This window comes from Mesoplodon mirus (genome assembly GCF_964341445.2).
Source record: "Mesoplodon mirus genome assembly, chromosome: 20".
NCBI classification, from domain to species: Eukaryota; Metazoa; Chordata; class Mammalia; order Artiodactyla; family Ziphiidae; genus Mesoplodon; species Mesoplodon mirus.
In genome coordinates, this window is record NC_138996.1 from 34,968,564 (window position 1) to 34,987,343 (window position 18,780).

At 47.1% G+C, this 18,780-nt stretch overlaps 1 protein-coding gene across 5 annotated transcripts in view; it reads right to left on the reverse strand.

The window, feature by feature from the left end:
• The window catches only part of MCPH1 (microcephalin 1), a 226,427-nt gene that overhangs the window by 188,550 nt on the left and 19,097 nt on the right, over positions 1-18,780 (reverse strand). For 3 of the 5 annotated variants that reach the window (XM_082608549.1, XM_082608552.1, XM_082608553.1), the window contains 5 exons: positions 13,866-13,953; positions 10,500-10,614; positions 9,199-9,342; positions 5,305-5,394; positions 865-3,829 (listed from right to left, as the gene is read on the reverse strand). In XM_082608549.1, the coding sequence (XP_082464675.1) occupies positions 2,616-3,829; positions 5,305-5,394; positions 9,199-9,342; positions 10,500-10,614; positions 13,866-13,953 (1,651 nt within the window). In that variant the 3' untranslated portion in view covers positions 865-2,615. Of the gene's footprint in view, positions 1-864; positions 3,830-5,304; positions 5,395-9,198; positions 9,343-10,499; positions 10,615-13,865; positions 13,954-18,780 lie in introns of those variants that run through there. The other 2 variants (XM_082608550.1, XM_082608551.1) reach the window with 1 other exon arrangement.

Consider the following 18,780-nt stretch of genomic DNA (forward strand, 5'->3'; position numbering starts at 1 on the left):
CTGCCTCTAGCAGACACTCCCAGGGTTACGTCCAAAACAAAAATCACAACTGGTTACTCCTTGCTTAAAACCCGCCAGTGGCTCCTCATCACACTTGAAAACAAAACAAAGCCACCCCAGGCTTGTCGGGGCCTCTGACTGCACTTCCTCCCCGTCTCCCTCAGCCCAGAGAGCTGTCGCTATGGTGGCTTCTGTGCGGCGCTTGTGGGCATTTTCTACCTCAGGACATTTGCACTTGCTGTTTCCTCAGGCTGAAACATGATCCCCAGCCACAAGGTACCTGTTCTCCCATGCCCAGGCCTGTGACCCAACGTCACCTCCTCCAAGAGGCCTTCCCTAACCTAACCAGCACACTTGTCTCATGCGGCGTGCTACCTGGCATGATGCTACCTGGCATGATGCTGACGTACACTTGCTGTCCCCTCCTCACTAGAACGTAACCCCTGGGGGGGCGGGGGCGCTGCCTCCTTCTCTGCCGTCTCCCTGGGAACTAGAAGGGACCCCGGGACACAACAGGTGCACAAAACCCTGTTAAATGAACTAACGAAAAGGGGTAGATGAGGAGAGTAGGACAGGATGATTTTACCCTTTTTAGCAGTTTCTCTTACAATGAGCATGTATTTGTGTACTTTTATGAAACTAGAGAATGAAAAGCTTAGAAAGAAAACAATTATTGGTTAATATGATTTCAAAGGTTGTTTTTCTAAAAATCAGAAGTTTCTCCCTCCATTCTTGTTCTGTTCACGTTTATCACTGTCTTTGTAACCTCTTCTCACAACCTTTGCTGCACACGATCTAAGACACTGACAAGGGCGATGAGTAAAAGTGAACGGAAACAGAAATTGAAAAAAGACTTTTATTGCAACATAAAAGATTTGGTGAGGTACAGCTTGGAGTACAGAGTGGGCTTCACCGCTTCGCAACTTCGGCATCTACGAATGTCTAAGGTAGCCCGCAGGCCATGTGCTTTTACCTGGGGGTGTCCCAGAGAGAGGTGGGATGCCAGGTGGGCTGACTGTGGACCACCTAAGACATCGGTGGGTCTTGATTTTACCACCATAAAACAAAGGGCTAGGTTTAGGCTAGACAATAGGTAAGTCTTTTCCTGTCCTAAACTCAATGATTTTCTCTCTCTTGGGATGACGTAAAACAAGGCGATACTACATGTCCTTACGTTAGGGCACACAGAATATCTGATTCCGTCTCTGAGATTCAGTTACGCCAGGGCCCTGCCTGCAGCCCGTGATCCCTCACCACACGTGCCCCAGACCCCTCAGGGCCCTGGACGTGGCGGTGAGCCCCAGAGCAGGACCATCACACTGTGCACGACGCTGGGGCTGTCGGGTGCTCACACCACCTGGAAGCAGATTTTTTTTTTTTTTTTACTTGACTTATGCTTGCACGTCATTAAGCATTATTCAAAAGCTGAAAGAATATACACAAGATGAAAACTGAGAAGAACCAGAATGTAAGCTTCAAGAACAGGATAGTCTTAGCTACCAAAATAATTCCGTACACCCACTATTTTATATTAATTTTAGGCTTGACATGATTTTAAAATAAATATTTTGAAAACACATACTAACCCTAATGGAACGTAAAATATAGTTTTATGTCACATTTTATATATTTTATAAATATATAATAAAGTTTTATATATATCAGAAAGCTCAGACATAAAAAGAAGGTTAATGATATACAAATTAAATTCTTTTTCTGAGATGATTTTAGGGAGTTCATACGCAAGGAAAAGATATGCAATACATCTGTGATTATATTTCAATCCATAAAACTTCTCCAACTTGAAAAGGGTGCTTAAAATGATTCAAGGAGTAGAGAAATAATGAAGAATAAACTTGGCCTTATCGGAATTTTAACCCAACCTTTAGGTGCAGATGGTTTACGTTCGAGATTTCTTCACTTTTGACCGCTGAAACCTGTCTGTGCTTATCATCAGAAAGTGCCAAATTGTTGCTGCTTTTGCTATATGACATAGTTCACTACTATGGTTACTAGTAAATTACAGATAGGAATATATCTGTTTAAATGACATGCTTAAAGCAAAGAGAAATCTAATAAGGCCTGTTACAATGAACTAGTTACTTAAACAGAATACTTAAAAAATTTCTTCATATCTAAATTGCCCAGTTTCTTCAAAAATAAATATTGATAACTTATTTCCACATTTATTTATCTTTTCTTAGCAGAATGAATGGCTCACACTCCTCAATTTCCCTTCTAAAATAAACAGTCTCACCATTACAAACTGATAGTTTTGAAAGACCTCCACTCGCGTGCCTCTTTGCACAGCGATGCTGCAGTGACAGGCTGCACTGAAAGAAGGAAAAGCACTCACTCTAGTCCATTACTCACACAAGACATCCAGACATCACTTTTTCTTTTCACTTATAAGACTTAGAGAAATGTACTCCTAATAACAGGTTTGACCAAGGAACCTAGAAACTCCATGGGGCAGTAAGCCATCTATTCCTCAAGAGGTTAAAGAATTTATCGCTGTAAATATCAAACATACATTCTTTAAAGTTTAAAAAAAGGGGAAAAAGGAAATTTTGATGATGAAAAAGTTGTGATAAACGTGGAAGATGGACGCACTACTACATATTCTTATCGTGGAGACTGGTAAAAGGAGATTCACGTACTTTCACTACATCCTCGGGGGACTCTTCCCTTGCCTCTGTAGACTTTTCCACATCACAGTCGCCTACAAAGTTTAGCTTATCATCACTTTGTGCTTCACCTTCAGGGGAATTCACCATTTTAGAAGGAGTATCTTCTTTCTGTGTGCTTTTTATGTCAACCCATCCTTTCACTTCTTTATTGCTTCCTTTCAAAGGAGTAAAATCACCTCGACTTCCCTTCTGAGGAGTGAGTCCGTGGAGGGTATGGGGAGAGTCACTCCCGCCCGGGCAGGCGTCTCCCGGTCTCTGAGCCTCGGCCCGGTGACAGTCCCCTGGGGTCCCTTCGGCAGCAGGCGTCTCCTTAGAAGTCACGCTGCTCAAGCCCGGATCGGCTCTGCAGTTTGCAGGCTTCTGGAGACGGAAGCCAGCCTTCACTGCTGAGTCGGTACCACCGGCTGACCTGGGGCTTCTGCCGATGCAGGAGAAGTCAGCCCTTCCCAGGAGGCTGGTCCTCTCTCTCCTGGAAAGGCTCCTCATGCAGTGGAGCAGGGCATGGCCGGCGGGCGGCTGGACCCCGGCAAGGAGGCTCTCCGAGTTCCTCTCCTTGAGATTATCGGGAGAAAAGTAATCATCGTACGAGGACTCCCCGCGGCCCAGAGTCTCCACGGCAGAGCTGCTCGCGCACTTCGGGCTGTTCTCCGGCTGCAGCCGGGGCGCGGGGGGCCACCTGAGGGACCGCCTCTTGCTCAGTCTCTCCTCCGGGGGTGGACTGGAGATCGCCGACACCCTTCTTCGCGTGGCTGAGGGGCTCTGGGGACATGAAGGGCTCCCGGGGGGCTCCTCTGTTACAGATGGCGTAGGAGACAGGCCCCTCTTCTCATCCAACACCCCCTCAGCCAGCTCCCGCGCTGGCTTCGCGTCGGGGGTGATGACTTGGCCCGCAGCACCCCTCTGCCGGTGGGTGTCTCCCCTGGAAAGACTGCCGGGGGATTGGTGAAGGGTTAACTGACCAAGGGAGCCGGGGGATGCTGGCGGACGGACACTGATCGTCCTCAGCACAGCTGAGGAAGCACACGCGGCGCCTTTACTTTCATCAAGGAATCCTCCCAGTTTCCTCTGCTGAGTCCCACATCCAGAGCTCCCACAAAGATCTTCAAAAGACAAGTGGAGAACACCAGCAAAGGAGTCCTCTGGAAAACATTAATAAGGAGTCAACTTGTTAAGGGTTTACATTATTAGAAGACTAACTCTCAGTCCGCCCATAACGTGATAAAGCGACCCTTCCTAAGCACAGTGCCTGCTTCAGAAGGCCATCACCCACGCCCGCTTCTCAAGACAGGTGAGGACACCCTCCCGGCCGGCGTTTCTAACAGGGGACCCGGGCTTCCCCGTGGGCGTGGAACAAGATGGGGTCGGAGAGGGAGTGGTGCTCTGGATGTTCACACGCCCGGGTGCCTTGCTCCACGAAGAGAGCATCCACACCCCGTCACTGAGCCTCGAGGAGGCCAGCAGTCCTAGAAGGAAGGACCACTGCGTTCAGGCTCCAGTCGACCACGATGAACTCGGCTCCCCAGACCCCCTGCTGCCTGCCGGAGGCCTCACTCTGTATTCATATTCCAGGAGCCGCCTGGCACGTCTCAGGGCTCTGGCTCTCCACGCATCTTCCTACACGTTTCTTGAGGGTAACGCGGAGCTCTGCCCAGCTCCCGAAAGCTGCGTGTGCACTCCCCCTGCTCCACGCTCTAACCTGGATAAACACTACCCTTCCTTCGAAACCCACCTCGGACGTCAGAACCTCTGCAAATCCTCCCAGACTTCACCAGCTCTGGTCGCGCACGTCCTCCTCTGCTACACAGAATTCCACCCAAACCTTTAAGAGCATGTGTGTCACCGCCCTGTGCTTATACTCCCATCTGCCCCCCTCCCTAGCCTAGAAGCCCCCAGCACAGACACTGCTTTCTGGAATCTGGAGCCGCTGGCCCAGCACTGGCTCCTCTGATAGGGGCTCGGCGCTTGCTGAACAGATGGAAGCCCCCCAGTTTATAGAAACTCCACACCAGAGGCAACAGAGGTGTCTTAACTTACTGACTGACACCACTAAGGCTCTACTTTTAAAGAGGGAGGAGAGGGGCAGCCCCCAGGGAGCAGAGAGAAGCCCAGCGGGCGGGTGGTGCCACGTGTCTCTAAGTCAGCAGCTGGAAACACAGGACATGTTTAATTTTAGCAGCTGAATAAGCTTAGCTCACTTTTCAAAAGGCTGGCAAGCAGCATGACACGGCATAAGAGAGTAAATTCTGAAGTCGGACTGCCTACTTCGAAGCCCGGGTCAGCCACTCACAAACGGTGTGACCTCTTACGAGCTGTCTGACTTCTCTCTGGCCGGGCTTTCTCACCAGCAGGAGGGGGACAACAACGGGGCCTGTGTCACGGGGCTAACGGGAGAATCAGACGCGATACAGACACGCGAGCAGCGCCCACAGCACAGCCAACGATGAAACTGAGCTCTGTTGTCACTTGTTTCCAACTTATAGGCAACATGTGCTTCCAGTATGAAATAAAAAGATGGCGATTATTTAAGATACGTGGGCAAATAATTTCAATACACACCAAAGAGATTAAAGAATAAACCATGCACAAAACGAAGCTTTTGTAAAAATAATTTTACCTGAACACAAAGTATCATGTGAAAGGTTCAAGGATGCTTCACACAGAGAGTGAACGGTGCTATCGTCAGACTCTTCAACCATCTGGGAAGCTGAAAACATAACCAAAACTCCTCATTAAATAACAGCTCTGATCTCTGGTAGGAGATGAAGCCAACACTAGGTCCACTCATTCCACTCTTGTGTCACTGACACACACACACACACACAGGACTTATTCCTAATACATGCTATTCTAGACTTCTTACTCAAATCTATAACAGATGATGAGAATCATTAAAATATAATTTATACAAATCACACCACAAAAAAAGCACAGAATCCTAGGATAATAAAAGTTGGAAGGGCTCTTCGAAAGTCGGCCAGCCTAGCCCTAAGCAGAAGCTCGATACGGGTAAAGAGAACCCTTCCATCAGTCTCACTGCCCAACGATCAAGGCTTTTCCATGATGATCACAGACAGCTGCCTCTGTGACCAGAGCAGAGCTTCTCAACCAGGGGCGGCCTGGCGCCTGCAGACGCTGCTGGACGTCGTGGGTGGAGCTGGGGTGGACGGTGAGCCACGTCGCTGGCATCTAGTGGGCACGGGCCAGGGATGCTGCGGATCACTCTGCCAGGCACAGGATGGCCCCAGGAACGAAGAACTATGCAGCCCCAAGTATCCAGAGGGCAGGGGCTTCACAGAAAAACATCCAGGAGATCAGCGATTCAACACCTAAGGCCACAGGCGTCACCTTCAAAGGCTATGCATGCAACAGAGCAGAGACAAGAGAGATCTTGGTCTCACGGTCAGATTTTTTTTTTTTTTAATTTATTTAGTTTTGGCTCGTTGGGTCTTTGTTGCTGCGCGCAGGCTTTCTCTAGCTGCAGCGAGCAGGGGCTACTCTTCATTGCAGTGCGCGGGCTTCTCATTGCAGTGGCTTCTCATTGTGGAGCACGGGCTCTAGGCAAACGGGCTTCAGCAGTTATGGCACGCGGGCTCAGTAGTTGTGGCTTGCGGGCTCTAGGGCACAGGCTCAGTAGCTGTGGTGCACGGGCTTAGTTGCTCCGTGGCATGTGGGATCTTCCTGGACCAGGGCTCAAACCCGTGTCCCCCGCATTGGCAGGCGGATTCTTAACCACTGCGCCACCAGGGAAGTCCCCAGAGATTTTTTTTGGGGGGTACGCGGCTCTCACTGCTGTGGCCTCTCCCGTTGCAGAGCACAGGCCCCGGACGCGCAGGCTCAGCGGCCATGGCTCACGGGCCCAGCCGCTCCGCGGCATGTGGGATCCTCCCGGACCGGGGCACGAACCCCTGTCCTCTGCATCGGCAGGCGGACTCTCAACCACTGCGCCACCAGGGAAGCACCCCCAGAGATGTTTGTTTTTTTGTTTGTTTTGGTATGCGGGCCTCTCACTGTTGTGGCCTCTCTCGTTGTGGAGCACAGGCTCCGGACGCGCAGGCTCAGCGGCCATGGCTCACGGGCCCAGCCGCTCCGCGGCATGTGGGATCTTCCCGGACCAGGGCACGAACCCGTGTCCCTTGCATCAGCAGGCAGACTCTCAACCACTGCGCCACCAGGGAAGCCCCAGAGATGTTTTTTGAGGAGACTTAAAAAGGATACACTTCTGAGAAAACTTGGGCGGAGAACAATTAGAAAATGAGAATAAACCGAGATAAGTAAGGTAAGCACACAGGTAACATTTTCGACTGCTGAATTTAAACTTAACTGCGGGAGGCAGTTACGTAGCAGAATTAACACTGCAAAGTAGTGGAATAAAGTTCAAGGCAAATTAGTTCACACACATATAATGATTTGTCGAAACAATCTGGACAGTCCCCTGGCACACTGCTAGTTACCTAGCTCAATGGCCATTCCCACCTGCCTCTTGCAACAGACCCTGATTTTATGAGTGCAGACACACACCCTAGTTAAGACTACACTTCAGTCTTGCTTGCAGTGCCCTGTAGGTGACTTGTATTTTGTTTCCTACTTCCTAGGCTAAAACTACTGTAGTCCCCTTAGCTATGCCATCCTGAATGCCACTGCCCATTTTAAATTAAACTGGCAGATTAAATTAGATGTACAAACACAAAGAACTGTATTGTATTTCTTGGCTCATCCAGAGTGGTGTTTTGCCTTTGTAGCTCCTGGTCCACACGTGGCTGCACTTAGCTTGCAAGCAGGAAGCACCACAGGACTGCGTCCTGGCCAGCAGAGAGCGGCAGCGCAGGAGCTGTTGAGGCTGCTTGCAGGGAGCTGGCTCCAGGGAAGCCAGGCAGGAGGCCGGGAGCCCACTCTCCAAGACACCACAGAACAGCCTTCCCGAACCCTGCTTGCCTCTTTCTTTGGCAGGACGGAGAAACACAACTCTATCTAAGTGCAGCCATTGGTTTTTGCATTTATCCGTTATCGGCGGCCACAACTAACCTTAACTGATACACAAGCCCACTGCATAAATATACAGATACAAATTCAGGACAGATGAAACAACTAACGTTAAAAATAAACCATACAAGTAATAGCAGAAAATATAACAATTTTGAAACCGTGTGGTGGAGGAGTTCTAAGCATCACAGGAATCCTAGAGGCCAGAAGGAAAAGACAAACAGAACAGATTTGTCTACCTTAAACGTAATATTTCTGTTTCTCAAAAGTCACTGCATTATGACAAACAACAGTTCGTGTATCTTACTCAATCTAGTTTCCCTAGGGTGTGAAACTGCAGTTCTTATAAACAGCTGGCAAAGGGTAAAATGGCACAAACTTTTTGAAGGGCTATCTGACAATATCTACCAAAATTTTTAAATTCTGCCTTTATGAATTATTATTGCGATACATGAAATACAGAGGAACGTAAAGATTCATATAGAAGCACGTCCACTGGCGTGTGGGTTATAACAGTAAACAGTTGGGGGGAAAGCCTTATGTCCAGAGAGGAAAACGGTTACATAAAAAACAAGAACCACCATACCGTGTAGTTTAAAAAGAATAAAAACTGCAGCACTGTTTCTAATAAAGAAAAATGGGGGGAATTCCCTGGTGGTCCAGTGGCTAGGACTCCTGGGGCCTGCGGTTCAATCCCCTCCCTCATCGGGGAACTAAGATCCCGCAAGCTGCGTGGCGAGGCCAAAAATTAAAAAAATACATAGAAAGAAAAAATGGAAAAATATCCACCAACAGACAGACGATTCAGTATCAAAACTCTAGACTACTATGCAACATCTTTAAAAAATAAAAAAATAAAAAAAGATGTAGGTCCACACCAATACACTTTTCGGTAAAAAAAGAAAGCTGAAAATAAGAGGTATGCCATGATCCAATTTAGGTAAAGAAAAGTTATACCACCACAGAGAAAAATACAGAAGGCTTATCTTTTTCACGTATACACAGACATGTGACCCACTGAAAAAGATCTGGAGAAACACATCAACATAAAACACGGGTTACCCAGGAGCAGGGGAGAATGAGGTGGGAATCAAGATGGACGTTTACTACTACTACTGGTCAACGCTTTATGAAAATGTGCCTGTATATTACTTAAAAACTTTCAAGGTAAAAGAAATAAAGGAAAACATAAGCTGAAGCATTAGATACTTAATCTAAAGCAAACTCTTTCAAAAGAGGGGCCCAATTAATTAAAAAAAAAAAAGAAAAATCCCAAATACATGAAAAATTACAAAGGAACAACAGGATTTTAAACCTGGAGAATACTACATACCCAATATACTCTTTAAAAATCTTAATAAAGCATAAGATTTTCTGGAAGAAAATATCAACAAAGTCTATGCTGATAGAGGTAAAAAAAAAGATTATAATCTAAATTACCTAAAATATCTATGTAAAGAAAAAAAAAAACCCTTTCCACAATTTATTCACCTACTTCATAATTTCTATCGTATGAAGTGTGACTTACAGGTGGGGGAAAGATTCTCCCGTTTCTCCTTCATCTCCTGCAGTCTCTTCTCCATTGCACTGTGGTGGCCACTGCACATTTTAACTGTGGGACTGTACACCAAGGAGCCATTAGATTCAAACAAGAGAACAGGAACATCATGATCTGAAAAGAAACAAAAATCCAGTTTTAATCTCAAAAACATGCCTTCCTCCTTCAACAATATGATTCTTCTTAAGGACACCCCTGTCCCCTACTCCATGGGTTCCTCTTCCCTTTTGACAGACACACACACAGACCCGCACGTGAACTCGGCGGCAGGAAGGGGTCAGGGGATCCCTGAGCCACGAAGCAGTGGGGTGAACAGTGGTGTGCTTCCTGGAATCTACACCTTGCGGGTAATGAAAGAACTTTAGGACCCTGACCACCTGTCCCCCACCTCCCTTAAAAAGCAGACCACAAATCATTCAATAGCCTCTCCTTTGCAACTCTTAGCCCTGCACAACTTTTACTGCACTTCTGGCAATATGCAGACATATGTTAGTTGAATCTTTAATACCTTATAGTTGTAGTTTTTAAAAGACAATTCGGACATCAATTTGGTCTAAAAAGAGAACTTTTTAAAATCTATCATTACCATTTTGCTGAATTCTTTTCAAATACACTATGGCTGGTGCAGGAAAGATGGCCACACGGCAGAAGTGTGAAGGCTGACAGCATGCAGGGGCAGAGCCGAGGTAAGGCTGCAGGACGGGCAGATCAGACAGGACGTGGTCGGCTGCAGGACATGTGCAGCACAGGATGTCACCCTAAGCATCTTGTCCTTAGGACGACACCGAGGACCGTTAAAGCCCGGGTGCGGCGTCCACGTGAGCTCGGATGTACACCCTTCTGACTGAAGAAGGGAGGCGGAGGCTAAGGACACAGCGGCTGGAAGGCCAGCCAAGGAGCTGCCGGACACCCACACGGGGTGCTGCGGGCTTGGGTGAAGAGGGCAGAGGAGGAGTTGGGAGACCACTTCAGAGCAGGTCTGGGGTCCAGGCGGGTGACAGGCATCAGGGCGGACAGATGCCAAGGAGAACTCCATGTCTGTCTGGGGCAGCAGACCAGACGGTCACGCGGGATTTGTCAGGGGCTCCAGCACAGCAGCGAGAGACTCGATTCGTCAGGCAGTGGGATGACCGAGCGCAAGAACAAAGGATCCAGCCAACGTTCCGGAAAGGCACCGGGCAGCACCGTGCAGGCTGAAGGTTCTGCTCAGGTCTGCTGCTTCAGAAGTGCAGACACAAGCACCAGGGACTGACCTACATTTCTCAGCTTACCCAGAGTGGTCTTCTGCCGTTGCAGCTCTTTAGCCATTTTCTCAAATTTCTTTTGCAGCCTTTTATCATTTTCTGGTGTTTTAGGAATAAAATCTTTGGGCTGCATACACTTGCGCTGTACAAAAAGGACATAAAAACAATACTGTATTGCGACTGTGTGAGACAGGAGAAGAACCCTTCCACACACGTTCCTGGGGTCTTGTGTAACATCCATAATACAACCTACTTAAAGAGACATTTCTTCACTATATGTGAGTTTGTAATGTTTATTCTTCCTGTAAACTGTAAGAATACGGACAGAATTTTCAGACTGAATAAAAAGCTACACACTAAGTAGCTATGTTTTCTGAGGCATTTTCAGGACCCCAGCATTCTTAGTTTCCATGAAGACTGTTTTTTTGTTTTGTTTTGTTTTGTTTTGTTTTGTTTCTGCGGTACGCGGGCCTCTCACTGTTGTGGCCTCTCTCATTGCGGAGCACAGGCTCCGGATGCGCAGGCTCAGCGGCCATGGCTCACGGGCCCAGCCGCTCCGCGGCACGTGGGATCCTCCCGGACCGGGGCACGAACCCGTGTCCCTGCATCGGCAGGCAGACTCTCAAGCACTGCGCCACCAGGGAAGCCCTCCACGAAGATTCTTAAACAAAATTAGTCTCATTTTCCTTATTTTTTGCTACTTTTACGTCTATCTCCCCCCTCCCTAAAAAGTCATGACACGGTAATAAAACACAGCAGTAATTATTTTATAACCACCAAAGAAGAGAACCATTATTTAATCTTGTCATACTGTCTTTTACATCACAGCAACTCCATTCAGCCAGTAAAAAAACAAAACCTGTGACCACACGTCCAAAGTGTAGGGAAGGAGGAAACCTCGGACACGTGATGTCCGGGTCACCGTCTCACCCTACCGTCCTCACGTCTCCTAGCACTTTGTACACCGCCGGCCCCCAGGTTCCCTGCGGAAGAGCCCATTTGGGCAGGCTGTCACCGTAAATACAGAAGCTGAGCTTGACACCGACCTCACCTACGGTTACTCCTACGCCCGAGGGTCTCTGAAGGACGCTAGGGAAGCGTGTCTTCTGTCCAGGCCTCTTTAGGCGTCCAGCCCAAGCGTGTTCACACGCGTTCCAGTCTAAAGGAAGAACTTCTTAGCCATTCAAGGCTGCTGCTACACTGTGCTCTTGTTCGGCACCCTGCCCTGCTAGTAACGCATTCATTCATCATTTAACAAAAATGTTATCGTGTGTCAGTCACTGGTCTTGAAACAAAGAAAGATCCTTGCATCAGGGAGCGTATACTCTAGGAAGGAGTGACAGAAAAGACACAGAAACAAATAAATAAACGACATCGTATGTGTGTCGGGAGGATTGGTTCCAGCAGGCCTGGAGCTGGCCTGAACTGTTTTTGCCACAGTACCTGGACAGCACACAAGGAACTAATTAACAGTGCTGCTTTGTAACCACGGGCCCCTGGCGCTCGGGGCGTTCATACCCCCAAAGCTCGTCAGCACCGCCCATTACCGGTGGGAGGGCCCCGTCGCTGGCAGAGGTAATGCAGTTAGAACAGGCGCAGGGGACCAGCATGCGCTCTGTGGACTCGGAAGCACTGCCACGCGGGGTTCTGGGGTCTTCGCGAGAGTCTGGCTGCCCGCACTTCTGCAGTATGTTAGCAAGGGACAAGTCCTATAATAAGGAAAAAGCAGGCCGGGGGCTCAGGACGGCTGGCATGGTGGGAAGGACCTGCCACTGTAGACAGGGGAGTGAGCCGCCGCTTATAGTGAGAAAGGACCAGTGGTACAAAGCCCTGTGGAAGTCAGAGAACCGTCTGTGGATGGATGGGGGGAAGTGTGCTCCAGACAGAGGGACAGACAATGCAATGGCTCTAAAACACAAACAAACGTGGTATGTTTGAAGAACAGCAAGCAAGAGGGTCAGGCTGGCAGCAGAGTGAGAGCAGCGAAGCAGAGACCCTCCCCAAAGACCAAAGGAATAAGGTCTGGAGTCAGGGTGAATCTGCAACTGCATCTGGAGAAAGGAAGGAAAGGGAATGCTCGTAGGGACGAATAAAACCCGAAGTGGTGAAGGGTATGAGCAGACATTATTCATGCTTCAGATGAGGAAAAACTTCAAAGACGAATGACATCCAGCATCGGTCAGTGCTAAGAAAAAGTACCCTTATACACTGCTGGTGGAACTCTAAGTCCCTTTCTAGATATTCCGCTTGGAGAAGTAAACTCAAATACATCACACAGACAACATACTTAGTAAAAATCGTCAATGATCTAAGGGTGCATGAATCCAAGACACATTCAGGCTGTTTAACCCAAAGCAGAAGGAAGTGGAGCCACGTACACACACTGACATGAAAACACACGGTTAAGTGAAGAAGAAAAGGCAACCCACCAAACAGTACGCGTAACGTAGTAGAACCTCGTTCACTCAAAGCACATGTGCTGAAGACCATCTGATCAGCAAGGACCCAAGTCAAACTGAAAAGTGCTTATTTTGAGGGAAGGGAAATTAGGAGCGATATGCCTGATCTGTGTTCACTCAACGTATTACCAGCTGCTGCTGGTCTATCGCAGAGTCACGAGACGCTCCATCTCACTACCGTCCGACACAATGTGGATGGAGACACGTGAGTTCCCATCCCTGCGCGGGCGTGCGCCAGCCTGTCCGAGATGAAATGTGATGGGGACACAGGGTTCACTATTTCAGGAAACGTGGAGACCTCCACGGGGATGTCTTGCCTAATCTACAGCTCTCCTCTGCCGCACTCAGTGTGGAGAAAGTCTGTACATCTCTCCAACAGGGATTCTCACATGACAACAGTGACTGATGTGTCACAGTAAACAGTTTACCCTCAGATACAGAAATCAATTAAAACTTTTAAATAAAAAAAACCCAAAAGGGTTGTGGTTCAAATGTGAACCAGACCTCAAAGGAAAGCAGCATCTTTATATTTGCACAGATTTTCTGTAATAAATAACTGTGTACACTTGGCTATTTCTGCCTCAGACTTTTGAGATTTTCCAGCCAAACAGATCAAGTGTATTTTACTATAGACGTTAACAACCTGAATCCTGAGGTAGTTACCAGAGCACCTGAAAGGGTGCTGGTTTCTTGGCAACTTTTAGTTCTCCTTTGGGCAAACAGTCTCTTCCATTTATCACAAACTACATCAAAGCATTCATGGGATAAAGTAAGCTCTCTAACTCATTAAAAAATGCTGTGTGAGGAGCATAATACCATCAATAGCAATATTAAGACAACTCTTGAATATACTTCTAAAAGTTTTATTTTCTAGGCAGAAAAAAAATGAATAAATTGATGAGTGCCAGAGTCCACACTGAAGTCCCGTACTTACTTTTTTTTTCATTAGGCTTGGTAGGCGCTCATTGGGATTAGCCGCAGGGAACAGCGATTCTTCAATGTGCGCTCCAGCTGTCCTGCATCTGTGTGGCCAAAGCGAACGGTAATGAGCACGTTCCTATTAGAGTCACACAACATGAAATCTGCACACGTGTCAGTTAGCAATGAAAGAAATCCCTACACAGGTCATTCTAATAGACATGTCCTTTAACATAAGTACATTTATTACCAAACACAAAAGGCAATACAAATTCAATTTTCCAAAACCTTCTCTATTTGGTGTTTTTTAAGTGTAAAAGCAGAAGAGAAGTGAGAGGCAGGTACAGGAAGAACAATTTTTATGCAATAATTTGAGACCTGCAACACTCCAAAATGATCACTGCGTGGCACTCATAAAGCACATGCCGTTAAATGCACAATTTAAGAGTAAACAGGCCATAAAATGAATAATCTAGAGCTAGAAGGGTCCTAAAGAAATTGAAGCCAGAAAGCTTATCTATCCTTCAAAACCAAGTTCTCCTTCCTCTGTGCTCCTGTCAAGGCACCACCATCACCTGGAGACCTAGCTCTGCGGCCCCAGCTACCCTGAGCTGTACTCCTGCTTCCACAGCCCGTCTGTCCTCACATCTGCCATTTCCCCTCCTGCATCGCCCTTCACCTCCCTACCTGCCTTGGGAATCCCTCGACCATTACCCACTCCTAAGCATTCAGCTGCTCAAATCTAAACAATTACAATGATTTTCTAAATGAGCTCCTTCCCTATGGTTTCTCCTCTTCTGATTCATTCATATAATACTGAAACATTAATCTTAAAACATTTTATTCATCTCCCCATAACCCAGATCAATCACTCCCGTGTTTACAAAATCATGTCACCAATCTAAGTCTTTTTAAAACAAGGCCCCTAACCCCGTCTCCAACTATGTTTCATAAGACTATTACTGTTCAACATTTAGTACACAAATAATAGCTGAAAATATAATAAAATACAGTGCAATAAAAAAAGAATGAGGCAAATCTATCCCTAATGATACAGAAAGGTCTCTAAAATAAGAATGAAATGTGCATGTGTATGGTATTGTACAGTGAAGTATTTCTCACTTTAAGTCTGGAAGATGACACACCAAAATGTCAACAGCACTCATCAGCTGTGAATCTCAAAGTGTGAACATGAAGACGCCTGACGTGAGGTCAAAACTGCTGCTGTCAGGATAAGAATACAATCCCTGCCTGTTCCACTCCTCACGCTCAAGAGCACATGGTGGAGTTGAAGCTAAATGACACGAGTCATCCCCATACACCAGATGCAGAAGCAGATATTAGAAGATATTAGAATGCAACTGTCTTCTATTAAGCCAGACGTGAAAGAAATTTTCAAAAATGTAAAAAAAAAAAAAAAAAAAAGAAGGCAGCACAATTATTGGGAGAAAAGAAGAACAGCAAGGTGGAGCAAAAGCCAGACGGCACAGGTGACAGGACAGGGTCAGGAAAGGCTGCAGGTCAGAGGCCACCACCAGGCTGAATCGGATGAGGATGCAGACTTGGGAGGACGCAGGTCTTCTGTCTGGAGGAAGAGCAGAGACAAAAGCACAGCGAAGTGAAGAGGGTGATAATTTCAGGAAAACATCAGGCATTCGGCGTGAGTGAAGTGAGTGAACAGGAGTCAGGAGACCAGGGACAAAGATGACACCCTTGTCCTGAGGGCTCCAGGGCCCGAGAAGGTGTCAGGGGCCCTGGACAGGTCCCTGTGAGGGACGAGTTCCAGGACAGGGACACCAAGACGAGCCAGGGCTAGTGGGGTAGGAGACGCCAAAGACTTCAGCAGAGCTGTGGGGCTGGGCTGGGGACCCATAACCGAGCAACACTTAGGAATAAGAACAGCGCACGCCTGACCTCTGGTTAGATCTGATGGGCTGAGCACATGTCTCTCTCCTCCCGCCGCCAAACCCCAATCAAATGACAGTAAAGGAAAACAGAAGGACACAAACCAACAGAAGTAAAGAGCAGGTAAGACAGAATCTGCGGGACTGAGAAACAAACAGGGAACCCCAGCCTTGCAGCTGGGGGCAGTGGGTCGACCAGAAGGGTCCAGGTTCCTCTCCTCGCACCTCCAGGGAGGCCCGGGTGGGTCTGAGGAGCAGCAGCTCTCCTCCTAACTGCTGCAGCCCACTCGCTCCTCCAGCAGAGCAGAGGTGATGGGTTCTGTTCTCAGATGCTGTGGACCGAAGACACACTGGACTGAGGACACCAGGCCCAGCTCCGGACAGAGACATGCAAGAAACAAAATGTATTTGTGGTGCATTTTCAGATTCAGCTAAAAACCACTTTCACAGTCATAATAACGTCAATAAAACTACTGATTTAATTGATCGCGTACACTGGAATAATGAGAGGATTAAGAATCATGGGGGGTGGGGGTGGAGAGTATGTGCACGCGGTAAATGCATGTACATGGGGACGTCGGGGTGTGTCCCCCAAAGGCAGCTAGTTGGAAAGCTAGCCTCACCTCCACACCAAAAAGTCATTAGACCACACCGAAAACGAACATCAAGGCAACAGTGGAGCCACAGTAATGAGGAATCCGGAGGTAAGTCAGAGCTCTAGAAAGAGATGCAGGAGTGGAAAGGTGATGCCTCCAGAGAACAGGAACTGGGGATAAAAAGGGACTACTGTTTTCGCTGTAAGCCTTGTAAGACGAGCTGATTTCCTCTGCGGTGTGTGTGGGACCCAGCTCTCTCTTCCTAACAGGACAGCAATGGGACGCTAAGCATCCCGACTCAAAGGGTTCTGGCTTACACAACAGGCAGGAAAACGGCAACACAGACCAAGACAGAAGATGGAGTTTAGAAGCGGGTAGGAATGAGTTCAGTTCTGGATGTATTTAAACCCAGATGACTCATCCAAGCAAATCCATCTAGCAGGCAACCCCTTACGTAGCTCTGACGCTTAGGGGATGTACTAGGATTAAGACAGATGTGGGTAAAATTCTAATCCCTCACCCAGGTCCTGAAGGAGCAGGTCTCTGTCCCAAAGCTTCCTTTTCTCACTAGACTCCAGCCACTGACCCTCCGGCGTTGTCCTGCCTCGGGCCGGACCTTCTGCTCCCAGGACACAGTCCCCCAGTTCAGGGAAAGACTAGCTCCTTTGCTGTCTTTTTTGCCTCAGCTCAAAGCTCCCCGCTGACTCCAAGAGCCCCCCGTCCCCCCCAAAAGCACTCTGCCCAAGCAGGGCCACCCACTCCCGGGGGCCTCCTGTGCCCTCCAGGGCCTTACAAAACCTTTCTAGCACTTACAAACCTTGTCTTCCTCACTAAAAGTACGTGCCGGGGGGGCAGTAAATACGCCTGTCTAGTTAGAGCTGTGACCCCGATGTCTGGCAGAGAGTAAGCGCTCAAAAATATTTTCTGAATAATGAGCAATTTGTAGAAAGACAAACACCGTTGAGCTCTTTATCTTACACCATACGTGTACACACACACCAAAAAGAACAAGGAAAAAAAAAAAGCTCAAAACAGATCATAGAACTAAACGCAAAAGCTAAACCTAAAGCTCCTAAAAGAAAATGCATGAAAAAATTCATGCTTCTGAAGCAGGCAAAGATATTCAGATAGGATGTTAAAACATAAAGCACAAAAGAAAATGAAAAACTGCACTTCAACAAAACAAAAAATTTGTATAGTTTGAAAGACACAATAAAGAAAACAAAAGTCTCAGACTGAGAGAAAATAATTACAATATGTGAATCTGACCAAAGAAATTAGTATGTACGATATACAAAAATCACATACAACTCAATATTAAGAAGACAAAAACCCAGTTTAAAAAAAAAAATGGGCAAAAGATTTAAACCAAAGACGATACACAAAGATTCACTAAGCACATTATCTTATGCTCAGCACTCGACATCAGAAAACTATAATTAAAACCAGATGAGATCCTCACATTTACGGTTAACTGATTTTTGACAAGAGGGTCAAGACAAGTCCCTGGGGAAAGAGCAACGGAAGTCTTTTCAACCAATGGGGCCGGGACAGCTGTGGGACGACCACACGAGAAGGAAGACACGAGGCCCCGACCTCGCACGGTACACAAAACCCTCAATGTGAGAGCCGAAACTATACAATTCTTAGAAAAGAGATAGTAAGTCTTTGTGATCTTGGATCTGGTAATAGTTTCTTAAATGACACAAAAGCACAAGAAACAAACAAAAATAAATAAACTGGACTTCATCAAAATTAAAATCTTTTTGCTTCAAAGGAAACTGTAAAGGAAGTGTCAAGACAACCTACAGAATGGAAGAAACTATTTGCATATCGTATACAATATGGATATATGTGAGACAGCCATACAACGGAATACTATTCGATCATAAGCAATGAAACTCTGACACAGGCTACAGTATGGATGGATCTTGAAAACATTAGGTCATGAGAAAAAAGCCAGGCCCAAAGATCACATACTGTATGATTCTGTTTACATGAAACATCCAGAACAGGCAAATCCACGGGGACAGAAAGTAGACCAGTGGCTGCCTTGGGCTGGGCAGCATAGAGGGATCAGTGATGCAAAGGTTTTGTTCTGAGGTGATGAGAATGCTTTCAACTGATTGTGGTCGTAGCTGCACAGCTCTGTGAGTATATTAAAAACCACTGAACTGTACACTGGCTGAATTTTATCCCAAAAAACTGCTACAAAAAAAAACACACACACACACACATGAATACCACTACACAGCCACTAGAAAAGCTAAAATTAAAGACTGACAAACTGCAAGTGCTGGTGAAGACTCGTGCCCTGATGGTAGGAACGTAAAGTGACACAACCGCCTTGGAAAACAGTGTGGGTAACGACCCAGGAGCATGAAGATATACAAGGTCACACACACGACTGTTCATGGAACTTTACTGGTAA